Source organism: Tenrec ecaudatus, chromosome 16, assembly GCF_050624435.1.
Source record: "Tenrec ecaudatus isolate mTenEca1 chromosome 16, mTenEca1.hap1, whole genome shotgun sequence".
Classification (NCBI taxonomy): Eukaryota; Metazoa; Chordata; class Mammalia; order Afrosoricida; family Tenrecidae; genus Tenrec; species Tenrec ecaudatus.
In genome coordinates this window covers 100,283,354-100,296,829 of record NC_134545.1, presented here as the reverse complement: position 1 = coordinate 100,296,829, position 13,476 = coordinate 100,283,354, and the positions used below count along the sequence as shown (strand labels likewise).

The window sequence follows — 13,476 nt, the reverse complement described above, 5'->3', positions numbered from 1 at the left end:
GCGGTGCAGTAACCTGGCGGCCTCTCAGGGGTATAGTGGAGTCAGGGCTTTTTAACCAGCCAGATGAGGACAAGGATTCACAATCACCTCCTTCTGAGCAGGTGTCCTCTGCTCACCCTGTCCCCTGCAGCTGTCCCATGAAATCTCCCCTGGAGACCAGAGCCTCTGGGAGATGAAGGGTAGCTGACAGTGACCTCCTGGTTGGGGAGCTCAGCCGAGCTGAGCTCTGCTTGCTTCGTGTGACAACAGGATCGTTTCTGAAACCTTCTAAGCCTCAGTTACCTTATCTGGAAAGTAGGGGACCACCAGCCCCCAGTAGTGTCGGGGAAACGATGCCAGGCAAGCCTGAAGCATCGCATCAGAGCCTCGGGGAAGGAGAGAGTGGGTCAGGGTCATCAGAGTCTTAACAGCGCCCCCATTGCCAAGATGAGGTGTGTGCGTGTGGAGGGGGGGTGGAGGGCACAGAGGCGCCAGGACTCCTGCCCAGGCTGGAACAGGTGCCCTCGGAGCCGCAGGTCCGGGCGGATCAAGTCCCCCCGCCCCGAAGGCTGCATTATTCAAGTGGTTATTCTCAGACTCTGAGCCGGGCGGGAGCCAACCAGGGAAGGCGCGACGCAGCCTCCGCGACGAGCGCCTCCCCGGACGGGGAGTTGTCATGGAGTCCCACCGGCGGCCTGGGGGCGGACGCCCGCGGCGGTGCTCCGCCTCGTCCCCGTGCAGCCCTCCGCGATCTGGGCCGGCGGCCTGGCTGTCGCTGGCCGCGCCGGGCTGCTCCGCGCTCGTCCTTTCCTCTGGGACCCGCAGCGGGCAGAGGGAGTCACCCAGAGGCGGCCTCGGGAGGCGGGGTGCGCGCGCGGGGTCCCCGGGCCGGGGGCAGGGCTGGCCCGCGGCGGGGCGGGGCGCGGGGCGGGCCCGGGAGGAGCCCGGGCGGAGCCCGGCGGAGCAGCTGCTGCAGCGCGGCGGCGTCAGAGCAGTGCTCCCGCCGCCCCGCCGCCCAGAGCCGGCCCGAGCGCCGCCGAGGACGCGGACAGCGACCCGCACGGGCACGGGCACGGGCGCTGCGCCGGGGCTCCTCTCGCCGGCTGGGACTCGCGACCATGGCGGACAAGGAGGCGGGCGGCAGCGACGCGGGGCCGCGAGGTGAGCTCTGGGCGGGGGTCCTGCGGCGGCGGCACCGGGAGAAGGAGAGGGACTGGCGCGCGCGGCCCCCGCTGCCCGCACCCTCGCCGCCGCGGGAAGGGGAGCCCGCCGCCCGCTGCCCTAGCGGGCGGGACACCCCTGGGGACCGGCTGGTCACGTGCTGCGCCCCGGCCGGGTGGCGGACGCTGCGGCGGGGACCGCAGCCCCCCACCCGGGCACCCTGACTGCCCAGGGCCGTGCTCCGCGCACCGAGTCGCGGCGCCCGCTCTGGCCGCGAGGTAGCCCCCACATCCCCGCGGTTCTTTCCCGTGACTCATCCTGGCGGGATGGGAGCCCGGGAGAGCGGAGAATTGGACCTGTACCCTCGCCCCACCCCGGCCGGGAGGCACGCACCGCGGGCGGAGGCTGCTGCGCCCGGCAGTTCACTAGGTCACGGTTCCCTCCCGCCTGACCCCAAGGATGCTTTGGGCTGGGGAGGGGCGAAGCGGCGGCGATGGACAGCCCCTTCGCTGCCCGGAGGACGATTCTGACCGTTTGCAGATGCATCCAGGCCGCGTTATTTGGGGAACGTCCTGGAGCTCAACCGGCGGCGCGGGGGAGGGGAGAGGAGGGGACCGGAGAGGCTGGGAGGGAGCACAGAGGAAGAGCGCATCTGGGCGGCTGGGCTGTAAATCAAAGATTCGCCTGCCGAAGGGACGGGCTGGTGGGGACATTCCGGCCTTCCTGAGGATCCCAAGAGGGGAAAGTTGGGCGCACCGAGGGGCCGCACACCTTTCTGACCTGCGGGCTCTCTGCAGGAACTGCCGTGGGAGGGGAGCGCGGCCCGCGGCTTTCCCCGGAGCGACAGGATCCTGCGGCTTTCCCAGGAGCGACAGGATCCTGGCTTAGCGTGCCTAAAATGAAAATGCTTGGGACGTGTGGAACATCCAACCGGGCCAGGAGCTCTTAGCTCTGCGGGGAAACTGAGGCCCGAGCTGTCGTCGCGTTGCGCTCAAGGACCCGTGGTCCGCGGCAGAGTCCCCCGCCTTCCCTGCTGCACTAGGAGCCGCACCTGCCCCCTCCCCAGCCCATTGTTACTGCGGATCTGGGAGGGGCCTCCGGGCCGGGCACTGCAGTGTTGGGGGTGTAAGGCGGGAGGAGTGGGGATCCTGCCAGGGCTCACTCCAGGGAGGGGCGGTGGCGAGCCCAGCCCCAGCCCAGGGGAACCCACCGCTCTTGTGCCTCCTACCCTGGCTTTCTCTACTGTGGGCCAGGGGCGCCTGCCTTTGTCTGAGGTGCACTCTGCAGCTGGCTGGATTAGGTTCCCTGGCTTTCCCCTTAAGTTGAAAAAGCTTTAGGGTGCTGAGGAGGGGCTTCTGAGTGGGTAAAGCCTGACAGTGAGGCAACCCAGTTCTGGCCTCTCCTGCTGGGATCAATCCTGGGCGGCCTGATCAAATGGAAGGTGGCTTTCTGATCTGGCAGACTATAGGAGTGAGCCTGTATGGGACGCCCCACCCCACCCCCACATACCACCTCCCCCCACCTCTACCTACCCCTTTACTCCCTTGAAAGATGAAACTCAATCCCTTCTCCACCACTACCGCCAACACAAAGGCCACCTCAGCGGTGCTTGCCTGCACTCAGGGCTTGGGCAACTACCCCAAATGGGGAAACACATGTTCACATGTTGGTGTGCTGGGCCACCTGCCACTGCTTGCTTGCGTCTCTCAGTTCCAACTCTCTGCAGTCCCTGTCCCCCCAAAGCCTGCGAACATTCAGGTACTTGGCTTCAGGCCCCAGCACCCTGCCCTGGGGTCTGAGTTCTCATCCACCGTGAAGAGCAATCTGTCTTCGGCCCTGCACCCCATCTGTCTCTGCTCCCACCCCTCCATCTGTATAAAGGGGATCCTCATAGTCCCTCTGGGAGCTGAGCTGCTCATCTTATCTCCCACATCTATTTTCAAGGCCTCCTCACAGAGGGTTCTGTGTGGGCACCCAACCCACCTGCTTTCTGGTTCAGCCCCATAACCACCCTGTTGGTCACCTTTGGCTACTGCTGGGTGGGGAGCTATAATGAAGCCCAAGGAGGTTGAATGACCTCCCCAAGGTCATGCCTCAGAGAAGTGTTGGTTTGGATACCCAGCAGCTATCTTGTTCCCTGGCTCCATCCCTTGACCACCATGCCCAGTCGGTCCTGTGGGTGTGGTCAGCAATTACCATCCTATGGTACTCTCCTTAGCTGCTTTCCAGTGTCCTTAATACCTCTCCTCATTGGACTGTGGGGCCCATAGCATTTTCATGGACTGATTGTGTGTGTGTGTGTGTGTGTGTGTGTGTATAAGATTGCTAAACCTTGCTTGCGAATCCATTTTAGTCTGGAAGTTCTGCTGCAATCTGCTCAGCAGCATAGCAGCCGGCCAGTTTCCAATGACAGAGTAAGGCGGGGCTGCACTGCGCTGGCCCAGAATCTAACTTGGCTCTCCCTCCTGGAAGGCAGAGTTGTGCTCGGAACCTCCACTGCCTCCTTTCGGGCCTTAAGAATGGATGTCCTTCCGGGGATTATTATAAGGATGTTCTCCAAGCAGAAGAAGGAGGAGCTGCTGCTGGCCCCTGGCATGGAACTGTGTTGAGACTTCTGAGGGGAGAGGGAGTCCTGGGTGACAGGATGTGCCAGAACGCCTGACCACCAATCCTCTGGACAGTCCAGGATAGGTGGGCTGGGAAGTGGGTAGAGGTGCCGATGAAGTGACCAGCGGGTATATGGTGGTTAATATCCTACAGGGCTAGGCCGTGGAGGCTTGAAGGGATGCCTATCCCCTTCTTGCTTCTATGACCTGAGTTGGTGATTTGGGGCCTTAGCAGGATGAGATGACTGGGGCTCGGAGACGGGGAGGACCAGGTGGTTCAGGCTGGACCAGCACCTCTGATGCTTTCCTCTGGGTTAGGCATGGGAGCAGAAACCAAGTACCTTTCTGGCCAGTTGAAGAGAGACCATTGGGAAAGGTTTTGGCTGGGAGACGGGTACCTCTAGAGGCACTGCCCTGGGCTATGGAGTCAGGATTCTTAGCATCCTGACAACCAATCATAATTCAGTGAAAAAATTAGGAACTCTGACATTTACTGAGGACATGGCTAATGCGAGGACAATTTCACCTAACCCTGCCCACATTGGTTGCTGAATGGGCAGCCCCAGCAGGCAGCGGCAGCTTTCTCACTGTGGAGAAGGCTGGGGGCCCAAGGGTGACATAGCTGGAAAGGGGCCGAGGGAAGGGTAGGGCCTAGGCTTAGTGGGCAGCCTTGATTCGGGTGCTGTAGTCGCACTGTTCAGCTCCACCTGTCACATGGGTGTAGGAAGGAATGAGTGTGTGTGGCAGCTCCACTCCTGTGGCCGCCAGACCACCCATGGAAACCGAGGGCCTGCTGTGGCCCCTCAAAGTCACTGAGGAAGGTGGTGGCGATGCTCTGGGTAGCGCTGGTTGTGGGGCCTCCCTGCCTCTGCAGCTGCATGCTGTCCCCTGACCCTGTAGTCCCCGAATGGCCTGGTGTGAGCATCTGCCTCTTAAGTTGTGCCCCTGACATGCTCCCCCACATTCTTGCGGTGCCCAGCGCACTGCGGTCTCCTTGGTCTCTCTGCACACGCCCAGGACACTGCTACCTCTGTCTAGCCAACTCCTGCTCATCCTTCAAAACTCAACTTTACCCTGGGAAATTCCCATGGATTATTGAGTGCCTGGGAGGTGCCAGTCTTGTGAGCCTGGAGTCTCTCACAGCCTTCTGGGGTTGGCATTGTGACTAGCCCCACACAGCAAATGAAGCAGTTGAAGCCTTTGGGATATGAGCCAACTGCCCCACATTACTCAGCCAGTGAATGTTGACACTGGGCTAGGCGCAAGACCTAGAGCCTACAAGCATGCCTTCTTTCCCTTCATGCCTTGGTCTCTTTCTCTCTCTCTCTCTCTCTCTCTCTCTCTCTCTCTCTTTCTTTCTCTCTCTCTCTCTCTCTCTCTAGTGCCGCAGTGATTAAGTTCTCAGCTGCTATCTGAAAGGCTGGCAGTTCAGCCCCACCAGCTGCTCCATGTGAGAATGATGAGTCTACTCCCACAAAGGCGCAATTCTACTCTGCCCTCCAGGCTGGACATGAGCCTGGTGGCAACGGGTTAGTAAGGGCACAGAGTAGGTGCTCAGCAAACATCCTACTGTGTGGAGTGAATTGTCAGCCTACTGGTACTGGGGACAGGCGTCAGCATTGTGCCCACGCCCTGGAACCTCTTCCAGAAAGGGGGCTGCTCAGGAGTGGGCTGGAGCTGGAGGGCGGGGCTGGGCCAATCCTTGAGGAGCCGCTGCTATGATGATTCTAACCAGACTGTGAGTGACAGCTTGATCTTGTGGGGGCGAAATGCTCTTGAATTTCACAAATAGGCCTCTTTGCTGAGGGTGAAAGCCGAGTTCTGACTGCTGTGCATAATTAGCGGGCAGGGTTGGAACCAGGGACTTTTAATGAATGGGCCTAGGGGGGCTGGGGGATGCTGCCTTCCACCCCCCACCCATGACATCCCAGCCTGGGCATCACCAAGATAGACCAGGGTGAGCCAAGGAGAAGACCGCAGGGGTTCAGGCAGTGCTCAACAAGAACCCCCTACGTGGGGCCTATAAATCCTTGCTGTATCACTTCCATTGAAAAGGACCCCATCCCCACCCCAGGCCAGGAGGGAAGTGACTCTGGAGCCTGAAAACTAGTATGAACTCTGACTAGATACTCCCACCCTGATCTTGTGAAATAATTACTTGTGACCCCTTCCTCCATCTTCATAGTCCATCAGTCCACCTGCTACTTCCTTAGCCATGTCTTCTCTGACCCGCCTCCTTCCCATTGACAAGCACCGTTGTGATGACAGATAATCCTGGAGAATCTCTCTGTCTGAACAATAATTTTACCATGTGGGCAACGTCCCCTTTGCAATGTAAAGTAGCATATTTACAGGTTCTGGGGATTCGAGTAGAGGCCTCTCTGAGGGATCATTTTTTGGCCTACCCCATCCAGAAAGATCGAGATATTGTAGGAGTTTAGTTAGAGCTATGCAGTCTCCGCAGGAGCTTTTTGAGTGCTAGAAGCAAAGACATGCCTCTTGCATGTTGTACCGACGTTTAAAAGAAAAGGAGCATTCTCCTTGCACTTGCGGTGTGATGCCTTCCTGGGGTTGAGACTGTTGGCCAGCCCTTGACCTTTCCTCAGCCCTGGTAGGGTTCTTGGAGAGACGGCCACTTGGGGGCTGACTTAGCACCTTTCCAGGGACCCATGAGATCCTTGAGACGCAGCCTGAATCAAAGAGTTGACTTCCAAAGGGGAGAAGGGATTAAACTAGTGCAGGGCCAGTGAAATGCCTACCCGACATCCCAGTATGTGTGCTAGGGCTATGTAATAAATCATTCCCAAGGTTAATACTTAAAGCAGCCATTTTATTTGGCTGTGGCTCTCTGGCCAGGGCTCAGCAGGGCGGGTCTTTGGTTGGGCTTGCCTGGTGTCCACAATGTGATTGAAGGCTCAACTGGGCTGCAAAGTCCAAGCTGGCCACACTCACAGGTTCTTCTGCCCATGCTCCTAGGTCCTGCTTGGGACACTGAAGAGGGAGGTGTTTTGGGTTGTGTTATTCTGGGTTAACTAAAGAAACAAATTCATGGACCCTCATATGTGTATAAGACAGAGCTTTATATAGAAGGGTGATTATATATTGAGAAAATATCCCAGCCCACTCCAGATCAAGTCCATAAGTCTGATTTTAGCCCATATGTTAATACTAGTCCATAGATTCCTCTTTAGACTCATGCAGCCATGCGATGATGCCAAATACAGGAAGATCACAGGCCAGTGAGTAGAAAGTCTTGTGGATCCAGTGGCAGTGGAAGCATCTCAGTGCTGGCAGGGGTCTCCACGTGGCTCCTCCAGCTCCAGGGCTCTAGGGTAGTTCCATGTGCCTGCCTTGTCAGCAGGAAGATTAATCAGAGAGTGTGAGTATATCTGGCTTCTCATGAGCTATTTATCTTGTGGCATCTCCAAAAGAGGTTATCCAAGCTGAAACCTGATTGACAGGCTAGACTCCACCCCTTCACAAGTTGACAGGAGATTGTGTAACTGCTACCTGGCTTAAGTCTACCAACTCCAAGGAGGCCGTGGGCTGGTCTGTCGGTCTTTGTCGCCATGGTTTCCTCAGGCTAAAGGGTGAATTCCTCTCTTCTTCCTTCCTTCCTTCCTTCCTTCCTTCCTTCCTTCCTTCCTTCCTTCCTTCCTTCCTCCTTCCTTCCCTTTCCTCATTGTCCCTGGGAGGCCATCTCTGTCCATTGGAATAGAAAAGTATTTACAGCATAAAGGTCACAAGTCATGCCCCCAAGACAGAGACAAAAGTTGTTCTTAGGAAACAGAGCTCACTGGCCTTTTCAGCCCAGTGGATCCTGGTTGTCAAACATCTGGGCTGGGCCTACCCTCTCACTTTACAGATGAGCAAACTGAGGTCGGGGGGCAGAGATTTCCCCCAAAGCCACGGCAAAGCCAGGATGAGACCCCGTCTGCTGAGTTCCACTGCATGCGTTCCCTTGGAGCCCAGGGGGCCGCAGCAGCCTGCTCAAGCTCTGTGCAGTGAAGGCACAGGCATGGAAGCCTCCCTATGGGTATTCAAGTTTTTCTTTTCTTCTCTCAAGTGTGTTTGAAGAAACAGTGCTTAACTCAGAAGAATGAGGTGCCAGATCCCATCGCGGTGAGTGGGAAGACTGCTCAGTGGTGGGGACTCCAGGTAGTGCCCTGGCTCATCTACTTTCCTGAGCATTCCATGTGTTGCCGTTGGTGGTGGTGGGTCTCCTCTGCCCTGGCACAGTGCTGAAAGGCAGCAGCTGATCCTACCCCCTTGAATTGAAGGGTCCCACTCAAGCCCACGTGACCTGGAGCCCCCAGGAAGTTAGGGCTAGTGAGACATTTGGGCCACAGGGAGGATGTTGGGCCCGGCTCACTATGTGGCCATCTGTGCCGGGGTCCTTTGGCTCCTATGAGGCCTTTATGGTGAGTCCCAGTGTGGGTGCGTTGAGGATCTGGGAAGGCTCCTCACATCTGCCCCGGTCCAGAGCACTTGGAGCCTCACCACTAAGGCTCGGTTTGGTACCTCTTTGCTTCAGGTGACACATCACTTCTTCAGCTGCCCTCTTTTAAAATGCAGCAGTCCCTGCTCTCAGGGAACAGCCCATCGCTGTTGGTGGTTGTATGCTGCGGCGATGGATGATTCCAGTTCACAGTGAAGCTACAGGAATGAGTCAAACTGTCTCACGGGCTCGCCAAGGCTTTAAGCTTTCCTGGAACAGACTGTCAGAGTGACTAGTGGGTTCAAACCACTGACCTTTCTGTTAGCACCACCAGAGCTTGGTAGCCTGAGGTCCCACCCAGCAAATTAGCTCACTGCCCTTGAGTGCATGTCGACTCGTAGTGACTCTACCCAGCAGGGTAAAGTAGAATTGCCTCTGTGGGTTTCCCAGGCTGAGAATCTTTATGGTTCCTGTAGTCTTAGATAAGCGAGAGCCAATGGACTTGACTCTCATGTGACTTCTTGCACTGCTTGGGAGGCAGCTAAGGGGAGTGCTGTGCTGAGGATGATGCTGAGACCCTGCCTCCCTCGGTTTTTGGATCCCTGGTGATGTAGTGCTTATGTGTTGGATTGGTGTCTGCGAGGTGACCTGTTCGAACCCCTCAGCTACTTCTTGGGAAAAGATGAGGCTTTCTACTTCTGTAGAGTTATAGTCTTGGGCTCCCACAAGGGCATTTTTTTACCCTGTCCTAGAGGCTCACTATGAGTTGGCATCGACTGGATGGCAGTGTGTACGTTTGTGGTCGTTCTGCGAGTGAGGAATTGGGCAGCTAGCTTCAAGGTTGACGGTTCAAATCCACCTGCTCTTCGAGGGAAAGATGAGGCTGCCTGTTCCCATAGAGATCCATAGTCTCAGAAACTCCATATAGAGCTGCTGTGCGTCAGAAGGAAGCCTGGTGGTGGAGTGGGCTACACACTGGGCTGCTAACCACAAGGCCAGCGGTTCGAATCTACCAGTTGTTCTGCAGGAGGAAGATGAGGCTGTCTACTCCCATGAGGATGTGCAGTCTCAAGAATCCACAGGGCTGTTCTCCCTTGTCCTATAGGGTTGCTGTGAGGTTAAAAAAAAAAAAGTTAGAGTTGGCTCAGTGGCAGTGGCAGTGGGTGGGGATTCTTAAAAGCCAGTCTTTCCACTATACCACCCTCTGCCCGATGCAAAGATGGTGGTAAGTTGGTTCTCTTGAATCTAAATGGACTCAGTCAAAAGGATTTCTGATGGATCCCTTGTGGCAGATGTTACGTTGCGGCTATTCTGCACGCTGCTGGGGCGTTAGCCCCATGCCCAAATGGGTCAAAATGCTGCCCCGTCCTGACCATTCCAGGATCTGTCGAAAGCCAGGCCCTTGTGAACCATGGTTTTTGTCCACTGAATTTTGGAAGTAGAACACCAGGCGCTTCTTTTTAGGGTTTCTTAGTCTTTATGCAGGGGAAAGATGAGGCTGTCTACTCCCATAAAGAGCTGTAGTCTCAGAAAGTCCACGGGCTGGTCTACGTTGTCCTATAGGGTCGCTATGAGTCAGCATCGCCTCCATGGCAATGGGGTTGAGTGTTCGTCTTACAGGAACCCAATCGAACCAAACTGGTTGCCATCGAACAGATTCCAATTCCTGGTGCCACTGGGTTGCCGAGTAGAACGTACTCCTTTGGGTTCTCAAGGCTGCAGGCTTTCAGAGGCATCTCTGGATTGGTTTGAACCACCAACTCTGTTAGTATTTGAGCATGTAGTCATTTAATGCTGTCTCTGGGTATCTGCCCCCTTGTCTTGACCATGTGACATGTTTGGGCCAATAGGACATCAGCTAACATCATGCAGCTAGAGGTCTGTGCCTTAGGATCTGCCTCGCACTACATGGCTGTGTAGGAGACGCAGGCTGCCCTGCTGGAGAGGCCAGATAGAGAGGAGCTGAGACTCCCCAACCGGCAGCCCTGGGAAAGCACCGGAAATGAGCAAAGGCTCTCTTGGACTGTTTAGCCTAGATGAAACAGGCGCCAGATGACTTTAGCTGCATGAGTGACCCCAGAGGAGAAAATGTTAGAATTCTAGAAACTGGTGTAGAATCAATAGCTGTGATTTTTTTAAGCTATTACATTTTTAGTTTTTAAAAGCAGTAGATAGCAATTGATAACAATCCTGTTTTAATTAATCAAATATAAAGTAGATTAAAAGTTTTAATGTCTCTTCCTGGCAAACGAAAGCTTGGTAACACTGTGTCAGGACCACAATTGGCGGGGGGTGGGGGGATGTTACTGCTTTTTAAGTTGAGGGAGCTTGGAATAATCTTTGAGTTAGAGGAGATTTCAGGAAAATGGTCAGCCCAGTCTACAGGCATTGAGAATGGCTGGAGGTGGAGCTGGAGGAGGGGCTGAAGGTGGGGCTGGAGGCGGGGCCTCTTCATTTACAGACCCGGAAGCTGAGCCCTAGAGAGTCAGTGACAAGAGCCCAGCAGGGTCATGCTGATTCCTTCTCAGCATGCTCAGACTCTGTCTGTCTGGGGTAGGATACGGGGTCTGGGGAGCTGAGGACAGGATCCAGCTTGGGCCTGGTGATCTGAAGGTGCACCCCTGGAGAGGACTGTAGGAGGGGGGAATGTCTGCACAGGGCTCCAAGCTTGTAGAGGACATTCAGAGAACAGGCAGCAGTGCCAATGACCTAACACAGCAGGAACCTGTGGGTTTTCCTGTTTTAGGAGAGGCTTATGGGAATGCGTGTGTGCGCACATGTGCGCACGTCTGTATGCACAGGGGACAGAGAGCAAGTAAGCAACAGAAAGGAGGATGGAGGAGAGAGACAGAGAGAGATAGAGGAAGGAGAGAGATGAGGAAAGAGAGAGAGAGATAGAGGAAGGATTGAGTGAGAGAGATAGAGGAAGGAAAGAGACAGAGAAAAAGGAAGGAGGGAGACAGAGATAGAGGAGAGATAAAGGAAGGAGAGACAGAGAGATAGAGGAAGGAGAGAGACAGAAAGAAAGGAGGGAGACAGAGAGATAGAGGAAGGGGAGAGGCAGAGAGGGATAGAGGAGAGACAGAGAGAGAGGAGAGAGACAGAAAGAAAGAGAGACAGAGCTAGAGGAAGGGGAGAGACTGAGAGAGATAGAGGAAGGAGAGAGACAGAAAGAAAGGAGGGAGACAGAGAGATAGAGAAGGGGGGAGACAGAGAGAGGAAGGAGAGAGACAGAGGGAGATAGGAGAGAGACAGAGAGATAGAGGAAGGGGAGAGGCAGAGAGGAATAGAGGAGAGACAGAGAGAGAGGAGAGAGACAGAAAGAAAGACAGAGAGATAGAGGAAGGGGAGAGACTGAGAGAGATAGAAGAAGGGGAGAGACAGATAGAGGAAGGGGAGAGACAGAGAGAGGAAAGGGAGAGACAGAGATAGAGGAAGGGAAGAGACAGAGAGAGAGAGGAAAGGGAGAGACAGAGATAGAGGAAGGGGAGACAGGGAGAGAAGAAGAGAGATGAAGGAGAGATTGAGAGAAAGGAAGAAGAGAGACAGAGAGGGATAGAGGAAGGAGAGAGACAGAGGGAGATAGGAAGGCAAGAAACAGAGAAATAGATGAAGGGGAAACAGAGAGATAGAGGAAGGGGAGACTGAGAGGCAAGAAACTTCCCTGAATCTTCCTTGGGGCCCATGTGTTTCATTCAAAGGAGAACCCGTCAGGACACGCTTAGCTGTGGCCACTGGTCTCACGCCAGCACTGCCTTCCTTGAGCCTTTGAGGAGCATTTTACTGGTGACCTTTACCCCCAAGTGTCACATGCTGGTGGACAGAGCCTAACACCATCAGAAAGGAAGACTCCCCAGCAGAATGCGATCTAATAAGGAACAAAAGAAATGCTGGGGACCCTGCGTGTTGTAAATAGTGCACTTGGCTGCTAACTGAGTCTGAAGATTTGAGTCCACCCAGAGGTGTCCAGGAAGAAAGGCCTGGTGATCTGCTTCTGAAATATCAACCATTAAAACCCCTACAGGGCACAGCTCTCCTCTGACACATAGGACTGCTGGGTCCGAATTGACTCAGTAGAAATGTCAGAACTCACTCTTTCCTACTTTGTCCATTCCTTGCATCTGAGCTGCCTGGTGGCATCATGGTTATGCCTTGGGATGCTAACCACAAGGTTAGCAGTTCATAACCACCAGCGCTCCTGGGGAAAAGATGCAGCTCTTTACTTCTATAAAGAGGTACAATTTGGGAAACCCACAGGGGCAGTGTTACTGAGCGGTTCTTTGGGGTCGCTATGAGTCGGAGCTGACTTGATAGCAGTGAGCTTTTTGGTCACCTTCTATAGACTCCCTGGTGGTGCTTAGGGTAAGCATTGTACCGCTAACTCAGAGCCGGTGGTGGTTCAAACCCACTAGCAGCTCCAAGGGAGAATGACGAGGCTGTCTGCTTCCATAAAGACATTCAGCTCCGGCCATGCTCTATAGCCTCATTGTGAGTTGGATGGACGCACTGGGTTTGCGTTAAGCCTTGCATGCTGGCTGAATATTCATATGCGGAATCTGGCTTCCTCAGTGAGTTGTGTAACTCAATGAAGAGCCAGTCCTGCGGAATAAGACCTTACCAGAGGCAGCAATCCTGCTGAAGAATCCAGCTGGGAGACTCCCCTCCCCCCAAACCTCTGTGTGCCTGGAGGGGGAGCCACTTTCTAATGAAATATGAGCAAGGAGGCTGAAAATAAGCTGCGAAATACAAACACGGGAGCCAAAAATACAGTCACCGTGGCAGTGGGCTCGCCTGCTTCCCCTGTGACTCATTGAGAAGTAGCCCAGGTTTCTGTTCATTCCCCTCTCCCCCAATATCTGGGTCCCAAGATAGCAGCCCCACCCCCACCTAGCAAAGCTCTGCCCTCCACACAGCTCCACCCCACCTCCCCAGCTCTGGCCTCCTGCTCCTGGGCCCTCCCTCAGAAAGAATTTGTGGCTCTGCCTCCCAATGTGAGTGTGTTTATAATCCAGGGTGCATCACCTACCTCCCAGGAGCAGGGTGGGGACCCTGCACAGGGGTGAGCCCCAAGCTGGTTGGGGGGCGGTGGTCAGGATCATCAGGATGGGGGCCCTGGCATGGGGTGGGAACCCTGGATGGGGCCCTGTGTTCCAGGTAGTTCCAGGCTTGTTCCAAGAAATGGCTAAGTGGAAGATCTTGTCAGCTGGAGGATAAGAGCCAGAGGGGATGGAGCCGGGTCTCCCAGGCTGAGTAGAGCACCCTGGTCCTACAGGGGGTGGCTGGGTTTCTGAT

The 13,476-nt window shown here is 55.4% G+C and overlaps 1 protein-coding gene across 2 annotated transcripts in view; it reads left to right on the top strand.

Annotated features, from left to right (window-relative positions):
• Positions 1-973: 973 nt before the first annotated feature.
• HSPA12A (heat shock protein family A (Hsp70) member 12A) overlaps positions 974-13,476 on the top strand; it is a 66,742-nt gene continuing 54,239 nt past the window's right edge. For both annotated transcript variants that reach the window (XM_075533707.1, XM_075533706.1), the window contains exon 1: positions 974-1,140. In XM_075533707.1, coding sequence (XP_075389822.1) covers positions 1,098-1,140 — 43 coding nt within the window. In that variant the 5' untranslated portion in view covers positions 974-1,097. The remainder of the gene's footprint in view (positions 1,141-13,476) is intronic.